The 18,228-nt window shown below is 44.2% G+C and overlaps 1 protein-coding gene across 1 annotated transcript in view; it reads left to right on the top strand.

The window, feature by feature from the left end:
- The window catches only part of ACE2 (angiotensin converting enzyme 2), a 51,757-nt gene that overhangs the window by 19,303 nt on the left and 14,226 nt on the right, over positions 1 to 18,228 (top strand). The window contains exons 5-10 of the mRNA XM_047765825.1: positions 2,538 to 2,650; positions 5,666 to 5,771; positions 8,201 to 8,298; positions 11,394 to 11,563; positions 14,748 to 14,974; positions 17,075 to 17,219. Of these exons, the coding sequence (XP_047621781.1) occupies positions 2,538 to 2,650; positions 5,666 to 5,771; positions 8,201 to 8,298; positions 11,394 to 11,563; positions 14,748 to 14,974; positions 17,075 to 17,219 (859 nt within the window). The remainder of the gene's footprint in view (positions 1 to 2,537; positions 2,651 to 5,665; positions 5,772 to 8,200; positions 8,299 to 11,393; positions 11,564 to 14,747; positions 14,975 to 17,074; positions 17,220 to 18,228) is intronic.

Genomic DNA, 18,228 nt, shown 5'->3' with positions numbered 1-18,228 from the left:
GCATTATGAATAATTTTATACTTGGGTGATTCACTGCCTCCTGGGGTTGAGAAAGGCAAAAACATTTCATCTGTTCTTTCTAAATGTCCTTCATCACCTCTTAAACTCAGATTCTCAAGCCACAGGCAATCTGGAGACAGTGGCCCGTTGCCACATCCTCCCATCCAAATATTTACCTCTCTCCTCCTCTTCCAGATCATCCACTGCCAAAGCGCATGTAAAAATAAAAATTGTTAAAATACATTTACAAACATTGCTAGTTATTACCCTACTACAAGTTCGTGTCTCATGATGATGAGACACTACACAAAGCACCCAGAGATGTGTACATAGAATTTGCCAGCAAACACAGGCCCACTATGGCCATGTCCAAGATGCGTTGGGTTAGATTTGAAAGCATAAGGCCCTGAACAAAATGAGAATTTAAACATCCAATAACATGTTTTAAAGCTAAAGATGCATGGGCATACAACTCAACCACAAAAAGACGAACATCCCAATCAAAAAATGAGCAAAAGACCCAGACAGACATTTCTCCGAAGAAAACATACAGATGGCCAACAGGCACAGGCAAAGATGCTCGACATCACTAATTATTAGAGAAATGTCAATCAGAACCACAGTGAGGTGTTACCTTACACTGGTCAGAATGGCCATCATTAAAAAGTCTACAAATAACAGATGTTGGGGAGGCTGTGGAGAAAAGGGAGCCCTCCTACACTGTTGCTGGGAATGTGAACTGATGCAAACACTGTGGAGAACAATATGGAGATTCCCTAAAAAGCTAAAAATAGAACTACCATATGATCCAGGAATCCCACTCCTGGGTATCTGTCCGGAGAGAACCATAATTTGAAAAGATACATGCATCCTGATGTTCTTTGCAGCACTATTTGCAATAGCCAAGACATGAAAGAAACCTAAATATCCATTGACAGAGGAATGGATAAAGATGACGTAAAAAGAATGAAATATTGCCATTCTTAGCAATATGGATGAACCTAGAAGTTATCATACTAAATAAAATAAGTCCGACAGGAGTTCCCATCGTGGCGCAGTGGTTAACGAATCTGACTAGGAACCATGAGGTTGCGGGTTCGGTCCCTGCCCTTGCTCAGTGGGTTGACGATCCGGCGTTGCCGTGAGCTGTGGTGTAGGTCGCAGACGCAGCTCGGATCCAGCATTGCTGTGGCTCTGGCGTAGGCCAGCGGCTACAGCTCCGATTCGACCCCTAGCCTGGGAACCTCCATATACCGCAGGAGCGGCCCAAAGAAACAGCAAAAAGACCAAAAAAAAAAAAAAAAAAGTCAGACAAATACTGTATATCACTTATATGCAGAATTAAAATATTTTCTTTTTAGGGATGCACCCGCAGCACATGGAGGCTCCCAGGCTAGGGGTCTAATTGGAGCTACAGCCGCCAGCCTACACCACAGCCACAGCAACACAGGATCCGAGCCTCGTCTGTGACCTACACCACAGCTCATGGCAAGGTGGGATCCTTAACCCACTGAGTGAGGCCAGGGATCCAGCCCACATCCTCATGGATGCTAGTCGGGTTCGTTAACCACTGAGCCATGATGGGAACTCCCTGAACTTATTTTCGAAAGAGAAACAGACTCAAACTTTGAAAACAGAATTATGATTGCCAAAGCATAAGGGCTGGGGTGAGGGAAGGATAGATTGCGGGTTTGGGGTTGGCATATGAACACTATTGTATATGGACCGGATGGTCACCGGGGACCTGCTGTACAGTACAAGGAACTCTACCCAGTGTTCTGGGATGACCTGTATGAAAAAAGAATTTGAAAAAGAACGGCTATGTGTGTATGTGTGGCTGAATCATTTTGCTGTACAGCAGAAATTAACACAACATTGTAAACCAACTATACTTGAATAAAATTTTTAAACATAAAAAATAACATTATAAACCAATGTTACTTCACTAAAAATAAAATAAAAAAACAGCAGGATAAACACAAGGGAATTTGACAGAAGGAAACAAAAGCAGAAATTAACAAAGTAGAAAACAAAGACATTACAACGAATTAAGAACTCATTGTGACTTAATGAGTATTCTAAAAGATGATGTGTTCAAGAAAATATGTGCCAAATTTTTCAATAAATGTATAATTTTCTAAGGAAAAAAAAAAAAAAGAAGAAAAGGCTAAAGATACGAACTGATCCATGCAGAGAGTAGAGACCCAGGGCTAGGAGATGAGGTGTGTGCCTCTGCCCCACCAGTTGTGTGACCTCGGACAGGCCACTTAACCAGCTCCGAGCAGGGCTGTTCACCCACGCCACGAGGATTATGATCCTGGCCTTCTTGTAGAGTTTTTGTGCTTATTAGATGAGATAGTGAATTAAATTTCAGACACATTAGCTAGGCTTATTATTCATTTGCATCCCTTTGAATTGCTATTTAAAAGGGTAGGAGAAATGTCACACATCTTTGGAAGTCCCAGGAAGGCTATTGTAGGCATTCTGTGCTTTATCTCCTTTCCAGGTGTTCTCATCTTTCTTCTTTTACAAAACAGATTATGAGGACTACGGGGACTACTGGAGAGGGGATTATGAAGTGACAGGGACAGGGGACTATGACTACAGCCGTAACCAGTTGATGGAAGATGTGGAGCGAACCTTCGCAGAGGTAACGAGGCACCATCCACAGAGACGAATGTAGGGCAGTGCACCGGAAAAAGGGAAAGTGACCAAAAGCATTCTGGCTTGTTCTTAGCACACTAGCTGGTCACTTCCAGGCCTCAGAATTCTGGAATATTAGAGCTTGCAAAGCGTGTAAAAGCATCGCAGGGCAACTCCTGCAGATGATCAGAATTGCTCTGCTTTCTTCCCCTTTCAGTCACTGACCAGTAATTACCACTAGCAGGATTATGAGAAGGAAAGATTATAGGAAGGAATGGGTTTTTTTTAAATTTTATTTTAGAATTTCTTGGAATGTAGTTGACTTAAATGTTATATTCGTTGCAGGTGTACAGCAAAGTGATTCGGTTATACATACACATTTATCCATTGTTTTTTTTCCCCACATGGGTTATTACAGACTCTCGAGTAGATTTTCCTGTGCTCTACAGTAGGTTCTTGTTAATTATCTATTTTAAACCGTGGTGTGTATGTGTTGTTCACCCTCCCAATTCCTACACTGCCCCCCATGTCCCCTATGGTAACCGTAAGATAGGTTTCTTTTAGATTATAAGGAGGGGTGGTCTTCCTTTCTTAGTAGAGCCACGGGTTTGCTTCCTTCCTTGGGACAGTTGATACTGTTGTCTCCTTATCTTGACTAAGGCAGACTTTCTAGGGCAGAGGGAGACCTGTGAGTAGAAATGACCCATGGACACTTCTCAGTGTCTCCTTCTGCCCTCATTTTAACCCCCACATCCCCCAGCCCTTATGCTGGGCCTTCACACTTTTTATGTGAAGCTATTCTGTCATAGCCATAGTTGGGGGCAGAGCTATCAAAAATGGAAGGCGGACAAACAAGCCCCCCCAAAAAGAAATGGGTAAGAGATTTGAATAAGCACATCATCAAATAAGTTATGCAAATGGAAAATAAGCAAGTAAAACCATGATTTAAAACCACCACAAATAGCACTACCATATGACCCAGCAATCCCACTGCTGGGTATATATCTAGAGAAAACCATAATTTGAAAAGATACCTGCACTCCAGTGTTCATAGCAGCACTATTCACAATAGCCAAGACATGGAAACAACCTAAATGTCCATTAACAGAAGATTGAATAAAGAAGAGGTGGTGCATATATACAATGGAATACTACTCAGGCATAAAAAATGAAACAATGCCATTTGCAGTAACATGGATCAACCTAGAGATTCTTATAGTAAGTGAAGTAAGTCAGACAGAGAAAGATAAATACCAAATGATACCACTTAGATGTGGAATCAAAAATAGGACACAAATGAACTTACTTACAAAACAGGGACAGACTCAGAGACTTTAAAAACAAACTCATGGTTACCAAAGAGGAAAGGGGAGAAGGGATAAGTTAGGAGTTTGAGATTCACACACACCTATGAAATACATAACCAACAAGGACCTGCTGTCTAGCACAGGGAACTATACTCAGTATCTTGTAATAACCTCTGATGGAAAAGAATCTGAAAAAGAGCAGATCCATGTAACTGAATTACTGTGCTGACACCAGCAACTAACACAACATCGTGAATCGACAACACTTCACAAAAACAAACAAAAACAAACAAACAAACAAACACCTTACTCTACATCCACCAGCATGGCTGTGATTAAACCAACTGACAATACCAAGTGTTGATGAGGCTTTGGGGACACTGAAGCTCTCGTACACTGCTGACAGAAATAAAAAATGGTGCGGCCACTTTGGAAAATGGTTTGGCAGTTTCTTAAAAGTTAAACACATGCTTACCATAGGGCGAAGGTGTCATTCCCTCTTAGCGATCTATGTGAGAGAAATGAAAACACATAGCCATACAAAAACTTAGACACAAATGCTTATAGAAACATGACTCACAACAGCCCCAAACTGGAGACAACCTGGCCATCCCTCAACTGGTGAATTTTATCCAAGAGATACCACATGAAGCAAACTCTGATGTAGTTATACAATAAAATGCCACTTAATGATAAAAAGGAATGAACTACTGATGCGTGCAACAACACAAGGGAACCTAAACAATGTAATGTTAAGTGAAAGAAGCCAGCCACAAAAGGTGACAAATTGTATGATTTCATTTATATGAAATGGGCAGAACCGGCAAAGCTATAAAGAGGAAGTTCCTATGTGGTGCAGCAGGTTAAGGATCTGGCGTGGCTGCAACTGTGGTGCAGGTCACATCTGCGGCACAGGTTTGCTCCCTGGCCTGGGAACTCCATATGCCTAGGGGCGGCCAAAAAAAAAAAGGGTAAATTTTATGATATGTACATGAGACTTCAATTTAAAAACAAAGGAAGTAGGTGGCATCTGAAAAATGATTTTTTTGGAGTTCCCTGGTGGCCTAGAGGTTGGGGATCTGGTGCTGTCACTGCTGTGGCTTAGATCAATGCTGTGCCTCACGTTCAGTCCCTGGCTTGGTAACTTCTGCGTGCTGTGGGCGTGGCCAAAGAAAAAGAATAATTTTTTTAATTTAATTTTTGTTGGTCTTTTTGCCTTTTCTAGGGCCGCTCCCACAGCATATGGAGGTTCCCAGGCTAGGGGTCTAATCGGAGCTATAGCCACTGGCCTACGCCAGAGCCACAGCAACGCGGGATCCGAGCCGCGTCTGCAACTTACACCACAGCTCACGGCAACACCGGATCCTTAACCCACTGAGCAAGGCCAGGGATCGAACCCGCACCCTCGTGGTTCCTAGTCGGATTCGTTAACCACTGCATCACGACAGGAACTCCAAAAAGAATAATTTTTGCATCTACCTTCCTTGCAGGATCTGGATCCCCCAGGTGTGTTTATTGCTTTATGTAATGGAGCTAGTCATCATTGCTGTCTGGGAAGAAGGAATGCTCTCAAACTCTCCAGAATATTTAAGAGGAAGGGAAATTAGAATTTAGGGAACTTCTGCTTGTGTAAAGAAGCTCCTATTTTTAGTGTTGGGGACTGGAAATTGGAGTAGGCTACTCGTGGCCTTAAACTTTCTTCCTGGGCTTTTCAGATCAAACCATTGTATGAACATCTTCATGCTTACGTGAGGGCAAAGTTGATGGATGCCTACCCTTCCCGGATCAGTCCGACTGGCTGCCTCCCTGCTCATTTGCTTGGTAAGAAACTCCAGGAATTCTTTGTGTACTTCGCTCTTTTTTGGAGTGAGGCCCAACTTTTGAAAAATTCTATGAATGATGTTAGTAACATCAGAGAAATCACACTTTGAAAGCACTCTCTTGAACAGAAAAGTCGTTTAAAATTGTTCTCTATTGTATTACTTTATACATAAAGCGTTATTATATTGGCCACGGTCCAAAGGATAGAGGGGTTAAGATCACTAGAGAAACGAGAGTGGAAATGGAGAAAAGAAGTTTTATTGTTCAGGGTGGTTGGCTAATCCCTGAGGTGGGATTTTAGTATCACATTGTCCACTGGGTTGGCTGGGAGTGATCAGGGGTGAGAGAAAGACTTCTAGAATTAAGGTACGGCCTGAGCGAAGGCTTTAGAAGTTCATTATTCAACCACAATAATTTCTTTTGCTGAAAGAACTTGGTTTGGAATCATATGAGTAACGAATGGAATCTTCATCATGAAAGAAGATGCCTCGCTTAGGAGAATCAGTCTTCCAAGAACTTTGGATCCTGCCTTGAGGCCTTTGTGGACCATTCAAGACCTGGGACCCTTTATTGAACCTGCTTATTCCCCCCAGAGTGGCCGTCCCCCCCACCCTCTCCCTCCCCCCAGGAGCTGAGGCCACGCATACAGAGCATGCCTCATGCAGTCCAGCTCAGTTGCTGGTGGCTAATTCTTCTCCACAGCCAAGCCTTTCTTAGCAGGGGAGACGATGGGCAAAGGACCTGTGGAGACGCTTCCCTCTAAAGCAATATGCAGATACTCTCTACAGTGCCTTTGGCAGGCATTCTTTGCTCATTCATTTTCTGTCTAAACCCATCTGGTGTGATGTGGCTCTTTCTTCCTTCCAAGGTAGGCTCATTTATTACTACGTTGTAGCAATTTTAAGAAAGTTCCAGCTTCTGTGGAGCTGAGTCCACACCCCTTTAATTTCTTCCATTCATTCTGCCCAATTCCATGCTATGAGGTGACCTAACATAGGTCCATTCTTCTTCTACAAGATGGCCTTCCAGAGGTCTGTGAGTAAATGCTGCCAAGGCAGTGCGTCCTGCCTGGCAAGGGATTAGGTACGCAGTGTACTTCGGTGAGTTTTAGTGTTATCATCATGTACGCACCATTGTCTTCTTTCATGTTAAATGGCCTACACAAATTTCCAGTCGTTCCTTAAAATCTCCTTCTTCTACTTGGTCTCCTTTGGACAAGCTATCTTTTGTTGACGTCCCTCTTCAAATATGCTCACAACCGAACCGTTACTCCCGATGAGTTTTGACCACCAGGGAGTAAAGATGGTGCCACGGCTTTCTCTGTTCTAGAGGCTGTGATTCTATTCATTTACCTTAAGGTCACATTTGTGTTTTCGAAGCCACGTCATGCTGCTTGTTGAGTCCTTTTTAGTCTTTTACATGGGGGCTATGTTTCAGCCTGATGTCACCTGTAACATATATATATGTATACATATATATACACGTATATATGTATGTATATATATATATATATATATATATATATATATTTTTTTTTTTTTTGGCCGTGCCTGCTACATGTAGAAGTTCTCAGGCCAGGGATCAAACCCCCGCCATAGCGGTGACCTGAGCTGCTTCAGTGACAACACCCCTGCGTCATCCTTACCCCACTGTGTCACGGGGGAATTCCGCATATTTCTATAATAGATAGATATTTCTTTGAAATTGAAGCCTAGGACTTTGCATTGATTTCTACCGAATTTGATCTTATAAAACATGAGTTCATCAGTGTGTTCCTCTGTCATTATTTCGACCCATTCCCTTTGTGCCAGGATTCTGATCCTGCTATTAGATTGACTTTTTTCCTAGATCCATTTCTCCTTTTAGGGTTTCTGGCCTTTGGAATCCAGTTGAACATTTGCTCAAGATGTTTGAAAACACCCAGTTGAGTGTATTATTATAGTATCATAGTAAAAGTAGAATTTAGTTACTAGTTAGCAGAGAATCCTGAATATTGTATGATCTCTCTTGAATCCAGTATTAGAGACTACTAATAGTTTAATTTGTAGTATTTTGTCCCATGGATAATGGCCTATTCAAATCTGTTTCTAATGTATAGTAGCTGTGATAGCTCATATACTTAATAAAATGGTGCCTTCCAAATGTAATTTGAAATGTGAGAAACAAGGATGATTCCCTAATAAGCTTTGCCTGACCACATCATCACCTACCATTTTAACCTTTTAGATGAGAGAGAAAAGGAGGGAGCGTTGAAAATTTAAAATAAGGGAAGGGAAAAAGAGGGAGTGAAAAGGAAGCCCAGAAACTTGAGATTAACTCTGGAATACTCTGTGACCTGTTTACCGGTCCCACCTCATGCACTATGTAAAATCAAGTCTATACTTCTGCTGTCTTTATCCTGGATTAACGAAATCTTTTTTTAAAAACAGGCGATATGTGGGGTAGATTTTGGACAAATCTGTACCCTTTGACAGTCCCCTTCGGAGAGAAACCGAGCATAGATGTTACTGAAGCAATGGTGAACCAGGTAGGAAGAAGAGGCCTTAAAAACCCAATCTGTGCATTCTTTTTCTCATTCTGTCTTTATCAACTATAATTTTTAAGAAAACCAATCTAAATCCTCACCTTAATTTCTTTTTATGCCATCCTTCTCTTTTGCATGTGAAACCAGGAAAATAAGAAAAAAATCTCAAATTAAATGTAAACTTAAATAATTTAAATGTATTTCTTATGTAGCTATGTTTTCATGGAAACATAGTTGACGATGTCAGTGACATCAGGTACCTTGAATAAGAATGGTATTGATCTTGCTGAGAGATATTAAAAGTGGAGATGACCTGAGCTTTCCCCTCAACAATAACATGTGCTATTATCAACTGGTTGGCGTAACTCTTTCAGAAGTTAGTCATTGCTGAATTCATAAAGTCATAATCTTTATGAGTAGTAATAAAAAGGATATCATTAGAACATTTTTGCATATTAAAGTCATTACTGTGAAAAGTGTTGCAACGGTCTGAAATAGTTCTTAAATAACCTTCCTGTTACCATCTTGGTATAATTGTTTAAATTCTCTGTGTTCCCTTCCATTGGCGAAATCATATCAATGCTTTCTTTTTTTGGCTAAGAGTACATTTCTGGGTAGAATCCATAACTATACCTCCATCTATTAGCAGTTTAAAACTTCTTTATTATTTTTTTTTATTTTTTATTTTTTTTTGTCTTTTCTAGGGCTGCTCCCGCGGCATATGGAGGTTCCCAGGCTAGGGGTCCAATCGGAGCTGTAGCCACCGGCCTACGCCAGAGCCACAGCAACGTGGGATCCGAGCCGCGTCTGCAACCTACACCACAGCTCACGGCAACGCCGGATCCTCAACCCACTGAGCAAGGGCAGGGACCGAACCCGCACCCTCATGGTTCCTAGTCGGATTCGTTAACCACTGCGCCACGACGGGAACTCCTAAAACTTCTTTAGATAGTTGCGCCATGATTTATTGGACTCTGCGCTGCTGGACTTGTGCTTGTTAACAGTTTTCAATCTGTAGCAGCAGTGCAACCAACATCTTTATCTACATAACAGACTCCTGGGAAAAGTCCACAGTGAAATAAAAGTGTGAAGCCGCAAAAGGGCCCCCAAACTCCTGCAGCTGTTCTAGCCCCACTCTGTAGTGTTGAGAGCAGCAAAGGCCCATCTTTATGTGGCTCCAGAGCCTGTCTACAGTGCTTTTCCACCCACCCTCTCTCCTAATGTTGTGTTTACAACAAACCTATGGGTCGGTCAGGACAGGTATTGTGATAGTTCCATGTGGTCGGTGAGGAAGCTGAGGCTCCGATAAATGACTGGCCCAAAGTCGCAAAGACAGTCGATGGCAACGCAAGTTGGAACTCAGACCTCTTAATATTTCCGGGCTGGTTTTCTAGCCATTCAGTCTTCGTTCAGCAGATGTTAACTTGCTTCCCAGTCTACACAGTATTGGTATACATTCATTCTCCTTCAGAGTTCCGTATTCATCCACATCAGTATTGCCTGACATTTAAGCCTTTAAAGGTAAAAAACAAATCCATAGTGTCCCTTATATCCAGTTTCTTATCCCCGAGGCTGATAGAGGAGAAAAACCCATCTTGACTGGTCTTCAAGATCAGAAGAGTTTTCTGTGTCACTAAAAAGTGATTCATTAGGAGTTCCCATCATGGCTCAGTGGTTAACGAATCCCACTAGGAACCATGAGGTTGCGGGTTCGATCCCTGACCTTGCTCAGTGGGTTAAGGAGCCAGTGTTGCCATGAGCTGTGGTGTAGGTTGCAGATGCAGCTTGGATCCAGCGTTGCTGTGGCTCTGGTGTAGGCCGGCGGCTACAGCTCCAATGAGACCCCTAGCCTGGGAACCTCCATATGCCACGGCTGCGGCCCTAGAAAAGACAAAAAGACAGGAAAAAAAAAAAAGTCATTCATTAAATATCTGCCAATATCTGAATGATAGGGACTGATCTCCAAATAAAACTTTTTCAGCTCCAGAGATAGTGCTTCCCAGAAGAGTTTGCTAGCTGGCAGAAACCTACTGCTGCCTCTCTCCAGTTCCAGAACATTCTGAAAGTTTAGATTTCTATGTAGACTATGAAGCCAGGCCCAGCTGCTCATTGGCTGCTGGGTCATATGTGGGCCGTTTTGGTTCTAAAAGCATGCAACTTCATGTCCACTTTATTGTTTGTGTCTTCCCCTGAGCCTAATACTGGGGCCTTGCCCCTTGAAAGAGCTCAACTGAGGATCGTTGGCTTGAGCTGAATAATTATCAGCAGAGAGAAGATCATATCATTTATGTTTATACTTGGAACATAAAGATTAAAAATGAAAAACATCACATATACTCTCACCTAGTCTGTTAACGTTTTAATGTATTTCCTCATTAAGATTATACTATATAAGCAGTTTATATCTTTTACTTTTTCACTTACTATTAAATCATTTAAAAAATCAAAAAAATTCCTATAAATCTAATTTACTTGGAATCTCTCCTCCACAAAGTCATCATTATTTATTTAACCATTCTGCTGGTTGTTTCCACTTTTTGACCCTATTAAAAATCATTTTTAGGGAGTTCCCATTGTGGTTCAGCAGGTTAAGAATCTGACATAGTATCCATGAGGATGCAGGCTTGATCCCTGGCCTCGCTCATTGGGTTAAGGATCAGGCATTGCCACAAACTGTGGTGTAGGTTGCAGATGTGGCTCGGATCTGGCTTTGCTGTGGCTGTGGCGTAGTTCTGCAGCCGCAGCTCCAATTCGATCCCTAGCCCGCGAACTTCCATATGACACAGGTACAGTCATAAAAAGGAAAAAAAAATCATTTTGTGTTGTCTGCCTTAAAAGTATACAATATACCAAATATATTTCAACTGAAAAATAATAATCATTTTAAAAATAATTCTTTGGTCTAATTTTTGAGAATTTCCTATGTTAGTTCCCTAGAGATAGGATTACTGAAGCAGAGACTATAAACACTGTGAAAGCTGTCCATACATGTTGCCAGAGTGCCTTCCAGAAAGATTATCCCTTTGTACACATTCAGCAGAAGAATGTTGTGATTTTAATGCTAGAATTAAAGGCTATTCTTTTTTTTTTTTTTCCAGTCCTGGGATGCAATAAGGATATTCAAGGAGGCTGAGAAGTTCTTTGTGTCTATTGGTCTCCCTAATATGACTCAAGGATTCTGGAATAACTCCATGCTAACGGAGCCAGGCGATGGTCGAAAAGTGGTCTGCCACCCCACCGCCTGGGACCTGGGGAAGGGTGACTTCAGGTAGTGAGGCTGATGTTTACACAACTGGTACCAAAATGGGAAATAGTGGATGGATGAGGATGGATTCAGTTCCCTTCTCTGCCTCTCTGAGCACAGACGAGATGAAGGAATTCTCTCGCCTTGAACGAAGGCTGGGCAGCCGTGAGAGCACACCTGGGCTTTCCAAGGCCAAGGGGCTTGTCAGCAGGCCCTAACTTGAACCTTGAGACAGTTTGCCTCATCTGAGATAATATGCGCCCTCTAGAGTTGTGTAGCCATGGGTGTGGTGGTGCCCCCATTAGGGAGGGTTTGGTGCAGAGTTTGTGAGAGACGGGATGTGTGAATCGGGCATCCATCCTCCCCGTCCTGTTTCCCTCTCCCGCGTGAGCTCGGACAGGTGAATAGATCCAACAGAGCACGTGGTGTGTGTCATAAAAGAAACACAGAGAACACTCCATGGAGAACTGGAAGATAAGGGAAGCCTTAGACTCAGGCAGGGCTTTTTAAGAGGCATTTTTTTTTTTTTTTTTTTTTTTTTGCTTTTTAGGGCTGCACCTGTGGCATATGGAGGTTCACAGCTAGGGGTCTAATCAGAGCTACAACTGCCGGCCTACACCACAGCCACAGCCATGCCAGATCCAAGCCACGTCTGCGACCTACACCACAGCTCACGGCAGCGCCGGATCCTTAACCCACTGTGCGAGGCCAGGGATTGAACCTGTAACCTCATGCTTCCTAGTCGGATTAGTTTCCGCTGTGCTACAACAAGAACTCCTCAGGCATTTAGATTGGGCTTGAAAGAGGGGGTGGGACAGACCGAGCTGGGAGGGAGCAGGATCACATGTGGAGAGGCAGGACCCAGCGTTGTTTACTGGAGTCGGCAGCTAGGCTCGAAGAAAGGGCATGTGGAGAAGGGTCTGTGGCTGCGGCGGAATGAGCAGGGCTTTCCAAGCCCAGGGCTGTCACTTGATGACTAGGCAAACCGGGCAAGGTGTTGAACCGTGGGTTTCAGTTGCCTTATCCACGAAGTGGTAATTCCCAGTGTGCGGATTTGTGAGGGTCTTAGGTTAGGTTCCCTAGCTTGAGGTGGAGATTCTTTTTTTTTTTTTTTTTTTTGGCCATGCCCTTGATATGCAGAAGTTCTGGGGCCAGGGATCAAACCCAAGCCACAGCAGTGACAACACCGGATCCTTAACCCACTGAAACACCAGGGGACTCTTGAGATGGATATTCTTGTATGGGTGTTTCACTGAGAGAGAGCGCTCAGGCGAAGGGGCGAGAGGGAAGCAGGTTGGGGCAGGGGAAGAGCTAAGTGAGGTCGTGGTCTCTGCTGAAGACTTAGCCTTAGTCTGATCCCATGGGGCTCTCTGGAGCACAGAGCTGGCCACACCTTGAGACAAGAGGACCAGGACCCCATGTTAGTCAGTCGTTGGCTGTGGACTGTCCCAGAGAATGGCGGGGCCGGGGGACATATCCTCCTGGTTGAGATCAAAAACAATGAAGAAGGAAGTAGCTGTTGGCCTTTAACAGCCATGACCCAGGCAACTGGGTGATGGGTGGATCTTTCTGGTTAAGCAGATCTAGGCAGGGCCCCAGCAGCCTCCCTTAGAATAGGGTTGCCAGTCCTTTGCTATAAAGACTCAGAGAGTCCATAGTTTGTCTGGGCTTCACAGGTCTCTGTTGCAACTGCTCATCTCTGCCCTTGGGGCACAAAGGCAGCCACAGACAATGCATGAACCAATGGTGGTGGCTGTGTCCCAGGAAAGCCTCATTTATCACAGCAGGTGGCCAGCTGCAGGCCCCAGCTTGCTGACTCAGTACTAGAGTGAGATCTAAAAATGAGTAAGTACATGGAAGCTTCCCAGCACAGGCTCTTACACAGAGTAGATATTAAATAAATAGTAGCTATTCTTATAATTGTTTCCAAAAAGAGTAGAGGGAGTTCCTTTTGTGGCTAAGTGGGTTAAGAACCCAACTAGTATCCATGAGGATACAGGTTCTATCCCTGGCCTCGCTCCGTGGGTTAAGGACCTGGTGTTGCTGCAAGTTGCCGAGTGGGCCCCAGAGGCAGCTCCAATCCAGTGTTGCTGTGGTTGTGGTGAAGGCTGGCAGCTGTAGCTCCGATTCGACCCCTAGCCTGGGAACCTCCACATGCTGCAGGCGTGGCCCTTAGAAAAGAGAGAGAGAGAACAGAGAAAAAGCAAGTTACAAAAGGAGGGAATACAGGGGTGTATGGAGGAGGTTGAATTCATTTCTGAGCAGCGGGAGCCCCTAAAGGGTATTTATCAGGGGGATGATGTGGTAGAGTGGTGGGAAAATTAATGAACACGCTGAAATGTGACTCCTACACTCAGCTGCTTGAAAGTGGTCTTTCCCAGATGGAAAGGACTCCCATCTGCTTGCCAGATGCCGCCCTTATTTCACTGGGTCGCACAGCCATGAGACAGTGTTTGCGAGCTGTCTTTGAAGTGCTGTTTTCAGTGGCGTCTGCATTGTAACCCCCTTCGGAATCTCTTTGACGTCTCTCTCTGTCTCCTTGTCCTCGCTCTGCTCTGCGCATCCAGGGACCCCCTGGGGCTTTGTCCTTGGCCCTCTTTTTCTTGCCCTTCTCCACCTGCTTCATGGGCCATTACATCCACTGACTTAGGTGCTAATGATTCCTAAATAGCAACTTCTAGCCGCTTCTCCTCCTACCTCTCTGTCCTGGTTGTACCAGGCTACAGGCTCTGTCCTGAATGCCACATCCTTTCCTCAAGGCATCCTCACTGAGCCCTTCTGGGGAATGTCATCTCATGTCCCTCCCTGCCATCTGCCTGGCAACCCCCTGCATGTTAATCAAGGTCCAGATTTCCCATTGCATACTGAGTCGTGCCCTTCCTGGTGCTTCTAGACGTCTGTGCCTGCATTTGCTCATTGTGACGTCCAAGGCCCATGTACTGATCATGTGTGGCGCACTTGCCTTAGAGTTTTTGTAGTATTACACTCTGTTTCTCTCTTTCTCTCTTTAGTCTGTGCGCTGGAGAGCCGGATTCGGCCCTGCCCATGACTTTGTATTGAGCACCTAGTACAGTTTCTAGAATATATAAGGTGGTTCCTCAAGAGTCATTGGTGACTAAATCTTGCTGTCAACGCCCCACATCACTCTATTGTGATGATTAAATAAAATTCACGGAGATTCATTGTGATCTGGCCCGTTTTTGTTCAGGATCAAGATGTGCACAAAAGTGACGATGGATGACTTCCTGACAGCGCATCACGAGATGGGACACATCCAGTATGACATGGCTTATGCCATACAGCCCTACCTGCTCAGAAATGGAGCTAATGAAGGTTTCCATGAGGCAGTTGGGGAAATCATGTCACTTTCTGCAGCTACACCTCACTATTTGAAAGCCCTTGGTCTCCTGCCACCTGATTTTTATGAAGACAGCGGTACGGATATGTTTTCATGGCTTATTTGGGGGATTCTTTAGTCTGATGTGGGCAAAGGTATTTATTGTCATGCATAGGATGTATTTCATCTTTGCCATATAAAGTATAAGGTATTTATGGGTAACTGGGAATTGCTACAGATAAAAACATTTAAATTTATATCACAACAGGCCAACTTCTGATTTTGTATCTTTGAAATGGGCATGAGCAGTAACTCAGTGAATGGTCTTGGGATGATCTAACTGATGATTTTTGAATAGATGCTAAAATAAGCCCACAGAACTAAAATGGCTTATCTGAGGTTACCCGGTTAATTAGTGTCACAGTTGTGACTTTATCCCCCTGGTTCTAGGTAAAAACCAAAACGGTGGAGCTGGGACAGATTCTAAAAACCATTTTGAAGAGAGGGAAAGTAGCCCAAGGTCAGAAAGTCATGTGGCGAACCAGAACCGGAACCCGAACCCGAACCCGAACCCGCAACTTTCCCCATAATATCATGCGAAGCAAAGCATTAACTTGACATTTGGGAGTTCTTAAGGAACAGGTGGTGGAATATCAGGCTTGGAAGAGACTGAAATGTTTAGTTCGTGTAGCTGAAGCATGAGCTTGCCCTTGGGACAAGCCCTCAGACCCAGGCTACCCTTTAGCGTCTTTGCCTCCGGCAGCCTGTTTCTCTTTGGATGGCAGGGACTTGATGGGACACAGCAAGTGTTCACGAGATCCAGATTTTCCGTGTAAAAGGAGAACATGTAGAGCCACATATGTTCTTCTTTTCCACGTATTTCTCTCCCGTCCTTTGAGTGATTTGGGACATAAGCATCAGCTCATCGGTCGAGGAGGTCGAGGTCATGCGTCCCTCCTTGTGTGGGCAACTTCCTTTGCCTTGATTTCTGCCTCCAGACCTTGATGATCTCACAAGGACCTGGGAGTCGGTCAGTGTAAAGCCATCATCATGTCTGAAAAAGTTACTGTAAAGCACAGACCCAGTGGGTGATAGACGAGCAGTGGCCTCGTCCCATGAAGGGAGCACGGGAGGCAAGGGGGTTCACGGCAACCACACCTGTTTCCTAACTTTAAAGTATCATTCTCAAGTCAATTAACGATGATTTCTTTTCACCGTTTTTTAGTATTCTTTGACAACGGGTAAAGATGGTTGAATTGCTAAGACAGGACTAAGCATGGTTAAGCCACCGGTTTGAAAAACTTCCGCTTCTTTCCTTGGCTCTGTCCTTGATGCGTAAATGATGTTAAGCAAGAAAAGGTCCTTTGTTCCTTCTCCCCCTCTCTCCTGCTCCCTCTCTTCCTGCCTTCTTCTAGAAATACTTACTGAACTTTTACTATGCGTAAAGCATTTTTTTTGGACACTAGAGATCCAGTGATCTGCCCGGTAGAAAATAGCCCCCCACTTACATTCCAGTGAGCTTCTCTTAGACACTGGATATGAGCTCTGCCATCTTTTTACATCGCCAATAAAGGGGAAATGAAATAACATAATTTGTTAAAGCGTGTTCAACTCGAGTAAGGAAGATGTCAATACATTTAAACTCTATTGTACTTCTGATTATCCAGTGAATGGTTTCCTCCAGGGAGGGTCTTTTTCTATTTGGTTTTCCCTCCCTGGTTTACTGGCTTTGGGCCACATCTGTTTAATGTTTGTTTGTTTAGCAAAGGCTCCCAGAGAGCATCACGGAGCAGAGAGCAGGCCAGGTGCACCGTCTTGAATGAGACAGGACCAGTCGCTGCCTTCACGGAACTTACGGGAACCAACAGTCTGACTAGGAAAGTGGATAAAGAGCCCTCATCAGCTCTGATAAGAGGCGCTTACGGAAGGCAACTGGAACGAATAGAAAAAAGAGGATTAGGGGTTACTTGTGGATTTATTTAACCTGTTTTCTCCAAGGCTTCACCCTACTCCACATCCCTCAGCTGAGAAAATGAATATAGACATATAACTCTGTCCACTGCCAGGACTTCTCACATGATTGTCCTCATATGAAGTGTATCTGAAGGAAGACTCCCTTGAGATTAGGAAATTATCAAACATGAACGGTCCGCTGTCATCCTCGTCTTAATATTTATCTTTTCCTATTTTACTTTCAGAAACGGAAATAAACTTCCTACTCAAACAAGCGCTTACAATTGTTGGGACGCTACCGTTTACTTACATGTTAGAAAAGTGGAGGTGGATGGTCTTTAAGGGCGAAATTCCCAAAGAGCAGTGGATGCAAAAGTGGTGGGAGATGAAGTAAGTCAATGAATGTGCAATCGGTTAAGTGTTTTCTCATGAGTTTGCTGTCTATTTAAAAGCATTTCGTCGGTGTGTACACACACCACACACACACACACATTAACTGCCTCCTTTTTATGTTTTTAGGTCTCTATTTGGGTGCCTTTCCCTCTGACAACATTAGCTTGGCTCCGCCACTTCCACCCCCACCCTCTGCCCCCCGACAAGCAGGGTCAGGTGACATAATTTCTCATGCTCTATCTTCTTCAGTGTTGAGTCACCCATTACGTTGTGACATTATTTAGGAAGTGTTCAATTTAGTCATTTTTAATTTTTTCCTTTCGTCCATGCTTTGACACAAAACTGTTGACCCCACATCTTAGGTAAAGCACCAGGGATCCGATGCCCGTCCTTTTCTGACGTTCTCCTCGACTTCAGCTAACTTGCCACCTATGGAGGGAGGCAGAAAATGAAACCACCGCAGCGTGCTGGGTTGGGGTGGGAGGCTGTGGGGACCCATGAGCATTCAAGGGGAGAGCCAGAGCCCTGTCTGGAGCGGCAGATGAGGAGGGGCATGCAAGTTGAGCTTTGAGAGAGATGCCAGAGCCGACCAGATGTGTGCAGAGGAGAGAGAGGGTTCCAGGCCTAGTGAGAGAGAGCCTGCTGCACAGACGGTGAGCCTGTCCAGTAGTTCAGTGCCTCACGATTCATCACTGTGTCCCAAGTGCTGGCCCAGTGCCTGGCCCATGCAGCCGTGAAGTAAACGGCGAAAGTGTTTCGATAGAAGATGGCAGGCGGAAGGGAGGGAGGAAGTGTTTGGGGCCACGCCGAGCACTTTATTCAAGGACGGAAAGGAGAAATCGCCGCACACCTATTAGTCAGACTTCTGTCAATATTCTTCTTGCTTTTTCCTTTTTGTAGTGAAGATTTGCCATTGTCACATGCAGCCCCATATCCATAAGTTTAAGTCAGTGCCACTCTTCTGCCAAGATTCTCTCTGTTGACACAAATTCTCCTTGGCAGAAAG

The sequence above is a fragment of the Phacochoerus africanus genome, chromosome X (genome assembly GCF_016906955.1).
Source record: "Phacochoerus africanus isolate WHEZ1 chromosome X, ROS_Pafr_v1, whole genome shotgun sequence".
Taxonomy (NCBI): Eukaryota; Metazoa; Chordata; class Mammalia; order Artiodactyla; family Suidae; genus Phacochoerus; species Phacochoerus africanus.
This window is presented reverse-complemented; position numbering and strand designations above follow the sequence as displayed.